The 5,868-nt window shown below is 57.3% G+C and overlaps 1 protein-coding gene across 1 annotated transcript; it reads left to right on the top strand.

Annotated features, from left to right (window-relative positions):
* The first annotated feature begins 649 nt into the window (after positions 1–649).
* On the top strand, positions 650–3,968 carry FZD8 (frizzled class receptor 8). The gene has a single exon (XM_084859221.1). It carries the CDS (start codon positions 1,281–1,283, stop codon positions 3,363–3,365), a length of 2,085 nt encoding a protein of 694 aa, XP_084715347.1. The 5' UTR covers positions 650–1,280; the 3' UTR covers positions 3,366–3,968.
* The last annotated feature ends 1,900 nt before the right edge of the window (positions 3,969–5,868 follow it).

The raw sequence follows: 5,868 nt of genomic DNA, 5'->3' as shown, positions 1-5,868 counted from the left end.
GGGAGTTATTGTCCAAAACATCTGGACACCACCGTGTTGGGGAAGGCTGAATGTGAACATGATTAAATCCAGGAAGAATTCGAAGTTAGGGCCTGAAATACCTCTTACAGGGTTGCAGAATTTGCACCGGTTGACACTGGAAACTAGCCACTGGAGCAAGCCCCCATCCCAAATTATTTCGATCGGGTTTCCCAGAAATCAAAAACAGGTTATGTATAAAGTGAGGCATGGAACCTGCCGCGTGAAGGGAAAGTGATTTTATTATATGAATTAAATCCGAGGCGCTGTTCAGCTGTGCCGGGGACAACGGAAGAAAGAAAGGTCCCAATAGCCAAGAACTGGAAATGGGTATTGGGCTTGAGTATCGCCCGATCAGAATCATGAGCATAACTTACCTGCCAAGTGTTAAGTGAGCCATTTACACCTACAAAAAACAAAACAGCACCACCGCACAGAACCTTAAAGGGCCAGAAGCAACAACCCCGTTCCAACCCCGGTGCAATCCGCGATCCACCTTAAGCGGGAGAGCTTCGTTGGGGTCCCGGTTCCCCGCCCGGAGCCCTCGTGATAGGTAGCTGGGGCAGGCGAGGCGGAGCCTGGCATCCTTCGGTATAAATAGCCCTGAGAGCGCGGCCACCGGATTGGCGCTGCTGGGGCTCGAGAGAGCGACAAGTTGTCCAAAGGGGACCGTGGTGCCCGCCGCTGCCTACGAAGCCGCGCCGGCGGCAGAGCGAGTGGAGCGCGCTGCCGCCCGCCGCGGTTCTGCAGGCACCGGCGCTGCGCACGCCTGGATCTGCGGAGGGGCAGCCCGGCCGGCTCGGGGGTGGGCAGCCGGCTCCGGGGCGGCGTGGCGCGGCCGCCACTTCCGCGGCTCCTCAGCCATCTTGACACGGCGCGGCCGGGGGGAAAGTTGAGGAAAGCGAGAAGGGGCGGCTGCAGCGGCGACTCGCCCCGCTTGCGACAAAGGCGAGAGAGCCCGAGATGAGCGCGGGGCGGCTGGAAGCCGACTGAGCCGCGGGGAAGGGGAGAGCCGAGCCCAGCGGGCCGCCGCCGCCGCTCTCCGTCTCCCTCCCGGCCGGAGGACGGGCTTGCTGCGCGGGAGGCAGGCAGCGCTCTGGAGGCTACAAGGCGAGCTGGAGCTTGGAGAGGTGGCGGCGGCGGCGGCGGCGGCGGCGCACCCCGGCGCGGAGACCGTCTTGGCGGCGGCAGAAGGAGGACAAGCGTGGCCGGCGGAGGAGTCGGCCAGGACGTGCTGCTGCCTTCGCTCCCGCCGCCCGAGCATGGAGCGGAGTTACCTGCTGGCCGTGGCCTTCCTGCCGCTCTTGCTGCCCGCGTGGCCGCCGCTGCAGCCGCGCTCTAGCTGCGCCGCCTCGGCCGCCGCCGCCGCCGGTGCGGCGGGGGCGTCTTCCTCGGCGGCGGCGGCGTCCGCCTCGGCGGCCAAGGAGCTGTCGTGCCAGGAGATCACGGTGCCGCTGTGCAAAGGCATCGGCTACAACTACACCTACATGCCCAACCAGTTCAACCACGACACGCAGGACGAGGCGGGGCTGGAGGTGCACCAGTTCTGGCCCCTGGTGGAGATCCAGTGCTCGGCGGACCTGCGCTTCTTCCTGTGCAGCATGTACACGCCCATCTGCCTGGAGGACTACAAGAAGCCGCTGCCGCCCTGCCGCAGCGTGTGCGAGCGGGCCAAGGCCGGCTGCGCGCCCCTCATGCGCCAGTACGGCTTCGCCTGGCCCGACCGCATGCGCTGCGACCGCCTGCCCGAGCAAGGCAACCCGGACACGCTGTGCATGGACTACAACCGCACCGACCTCGCCACGGCCGCGCCGCCGCCCGCGCCGCCGCCGCAGCCCAAGCCGCCGCACCGCAAGCCCGGCGGAGCCGGCGCCGCCAGGGTCCCGGGCGCCGCCGCGCCGCCGCCGCCCGCCGAGCCGCCCCTGCGCAAGGCCCGCCCGGCCGCCCCCTGCGAGCCGGGCTGCCAGTGCCGGGCGCCCATGGTGTCGGTCTCCAGCGAGCGCCACCCGCTCTACAACCGCGTCAAGACGGGCCAGATCGCCAACTGCGCCCTGCCCTGCCACAACCCGTACTTCAGCCCCGACGAGCGCGCCTTCACCGCCTTCTGGATCGGCCTGTGGTCCATCCTGTGCTTCATCTCCACCTTCGCCACCGTCTCCACCTTCCTCATCGACATGGAGCGCTTCAAGTACCCGGAGCGGCCCATCATCTTCCTCGCCGCCTGCTACCTCTTCGTCTCCCTGGGCTACCTGGTGCGTCTGGTGGCCGGCCACGAGAAGGTGGCCTGCAGTGGCGGGGCGGCGGCAGCCGCGGGAGGAGGGGCGGCTGGCACGGCTGGGGGCGCTGCGGGAGCCGCTGCCGCCGTCGGAGGGCGTGGGGGGGCAGGGGGCGCCACCGAGCTCCAGCCGGAACTAGCCGTGGCGGAGCACGTGCGCTATGAGAGCACCGGCCCAGCGCTGTGCACAGTGGTCTTCTTGCTGGTGTACTTCTTTGGCATGGCCAGCTCCATCTGGTGGGTCATCCTGTCCCTCACCTGGTTCCTGGCAGCGGGCATGAAATGGGGCAACGAGGCCATTGCGGGCTACGCCCAGTACTTCCACCTGGCAGCTTGGCTGCTGCCCAGTGTCAAGTCCATTGCTGTGCTGGCGCTCAGTTCGGTGGACGGGGACCCCGTCGCAGGCATCTGCTACGTGGGCAACCAGAGCCTGGAGAACCTGCGGGGCTTCGTGCTGGCCCCCTTGCTCATCTACCTGGCCATCGGCTCCATGTTCCTGTTGGCCGGCTTCGTCTCACTCTTCCGCATCCGGAGCGTCATCAAGCAGCAGGGGGGGCCCACCAAGACGCACAAGCTGGAGAAGCTCATGATCCGCCTGGGCCTCTTCACGGTGCTGTACACCGTGCCGGCTGCCAGCGTGGTCGCTTGCCTCTTCTACGAACAGCACAACCGCCCCCGCTGGGAGGCCACCCACAACTGCCCCTGCCTCCGGGACCAGCAGCCCGACCAGGCCCGCCGCCCAGACTATGCGGTCTTCATGCTCAAGTACTTCATGTGCCTTGTGGTGGGCATCACGTCGGGAGTGTGGGTCTGGTCCGGAAAGACGCTGGAGTCCTGGAAGGCGCTTTGCACCCGCTGCTGCTGGGCCAGCAAGGGGACTGCCGCTGCCACGGGGGGCATCGGTGCCGTTGGTGGCGGAGTTGGGGGGGGCATGGGGACTGCTGCCGCGGGGGGCGTACTCGGGGGCGGCGGGGGCTCCATGTACAGCGACGTCAGCACCGGCTTGACGTGGAGGTCTGGCACCGCCAGTTCGGTTTCGTACCCGAAACAGATGCCCTTGTCCCAGGTGTAAAAGGGGGAGTGATGCGGGGGCGCAGCTCCCTCTTATGTCCCTCCCTCACCTCTTCACCAACGAACTTCCTAATGGCCTCCTCATGTGTAGGACAGTGCAACTGCAGGAGGCTCCCAAGTGCCACAGCAGCTCCCTCGGCCCCTTTTTCCTGTTCCTTGCCTCTCATTTACACCTCCCAGGAGCCCACGTACTTCAAGGGAGCGGAAGCCTGCCAAGACCTGAACTGTCTCTGCTCTTTCTCTTTCCTTCATGCTCAGAGAAGATGTCAAAAAAACAGATGTCTGATAGGACTGCAGGGGTTTAGGGGAGACTTTTAAAGAATTTCCTTTTTATTAAAAAAAAAAGAAACTGGCAGATGCCTTAAACACATTCAAACCATGTCTTAATTATACACCCCAAATAAATACGGGTTTCTTATGTTAAAGGATGTATTTATATAATTATTTGGTACCTTGTGCAAAATGTGTAAAATATGTACATAATCCAAATGCTATACAGTCTGTAAATTTTTTTTTGTTAAAAAAAAGTTTAGAGGCTTTCCATCAATGCTCCTTCCTAAGAGCAAAGATTTGAGTATTCTATTTTGTCAATAAAATAATGATAAACGATAAATTGCTTGGCAAAGGGGGAAATTTCCCCTCTTGCTGCCCTGGTTTTTCCTGTGAGTTGTCACTCAGGCTGGGGAAGTGTGACATTCTGGGTGTTACCTTAGGGCACAGTTACATGAGAAGTCCACGAGGGGCTTGAGGCAGCGGTGGCTGGTGGCTCCGATTTTGGTGGGGCTGTGAAGTAATTCTGGGTTCCAGCCAGAAGGCTAAAGGAGCCATCCAAGGTGCTGAACGCATTGGGGGGTTCAGCACCTTGGATAGCTCCTTTGGAGTTCTGGCTGGAACCCAGAATGAATTCACAGGCCCACCAGTGCCTTAAGGTCAGGGGTGGGGGAACCAGAGGCCCCCCCAGATAATTGTTGGACTCCAACTCATATCATTACTGATCATTGGCTATGCTGCCTGGGACTGATGGGAACTGGAATCCAACATCATCTGTAGGGCTCCAGGTTTGCCCTCTCCTGTTCTGGCGATTCAGGGTCAACTTTGGAGGCTGAAAAGAGCTGAATCTGGGTTGACAGTATGTAGCTACCTGTCAGTGAAAAGCAGATAGGTCAGGGGTGGGCAACCTGTGGCTCCAGATGGCGTTAGACTGCAAATCCCATCAGGCCTAGCCAACATAACCAATAGTGAGGGATGGTGGGAGTTATAGTCCAGCAACATCTGGTGGGCCACAAGTTGCCCACTCCCCTAATATGTTGTTGCACGCCAAAAACAGCTGGAAGGCAACTTGTGGCCCTTGAGATGTTGTTCGACTGCAATCCTCAACCCAGAAGTGCCGGCTATGGAATGCCAGACTGCTATTGCACTGCTTTAAAAATAGGCAACTTCCAAAGTTTTAATCCAAATTGCTGACTCCCCATAGACTTTTATGGGACTCCTTTAAGCAAGCAAGCGCTTTGGAGAGTTGCAGCCTTAAACCTGTGCCGTCCATTCTCGCAAAGCCACGGCCGGCCGTATCTCAAGCAAGATAAACAAGAATAGGACATTCAACCCCTGCATGCTTTGTTATGACGTCTGCCAAATGAATGTTACTTTAGGAATGTGGGAGACATACATGCTACATTTCATGTGTGTTGTCTATGCTTGTTTGGTAAGCACCTGCTTCTTTAGCAGGCTGAGGCAGAAATGTTAACGCCATCCCATAATAGAAAAGGAAGCTGAGAATTGTCAGGGGGTTTATTATCTATATCTATCTATATAATGCACTTAAGAGATAATGTGATCTTAACCTTTCATACTTGTGTACATCAAATAGCTCTCTTTCTCCTGGGAGACCGGATTGTCGTTCCATCAAGGCTAAAGCTAATTGATTAGAGTAGGAGGCTGTGGAATTAGCAGAATGCTTTAGAAAAGCAGTTGAACTTTTTACCTGTCTACCCCCAATGGCTCAGAACATCTCTCCTTTTTAAAGAGGAACTAAATGAATAGGGTTAATCTGTAGGGATCTTGGTTCCTTTTGAGACTGGCAAAAACTTTGATCTTTTCTCTAAATGTAGTGTATAGGGTTTGTTTTTTAAAAAAAAACTTTCTCCTGCCCAGTTTCTCTTGTTGCAGACCAATTGGCCACCATGGAGCCTCAAAGTTCTTCAATTAAAAAAAGCCCCATATTCTTTTAAAGGGAGACTTGTAACAGTTAGTGAACACCAGAGGAAAAGGAGAAAACGATCTTTTAAACAGCTTTTTCTAGTATTGTTAGCCAAACTGCAGGCAGTAAGGCCCAAGGTTAGAGTATTATAATGGGATTGTGGGCGGTGGGGGGGGGAGAAAAGTCTATGAATGCTCTACAGGTGGTCTGCTTGCTTACAATTGCCCCCAATTTAAAGCATTTTTCTTTGCAGAACAATTGTATTTCCAAAATTAGCTGCTCATTGAACCAAAGAAGTACAATTATA

This window comes from Heloderma suspectum, chromosome 5, assembly GCF_057233095.1.
Source record: "Heloderma suspectum isolate Gila_16-S chromosome 5, 16-S_ref, whole genome shotgun sequence".
Taxonomy (NCBI): Eukaryota; Metazoa; Chordata; class Lepidosauria; order Squamata; family Helodermatidae; genus Heloderma; species Heloderma suspectum.
This window is presented reverse-complemented; position numbering and strand designations above follow the sequence as displayed.

What these genes read in the sequence shown, in the direction of transcription:
- FZD8 (XM_084859221.1), top strand. Translation starts at nt 1,281, where the DNA reads ATGGAGCGGAGTTACCTGCTGGCCGTGGCCTTCCTGCCGCTCTTGCTG.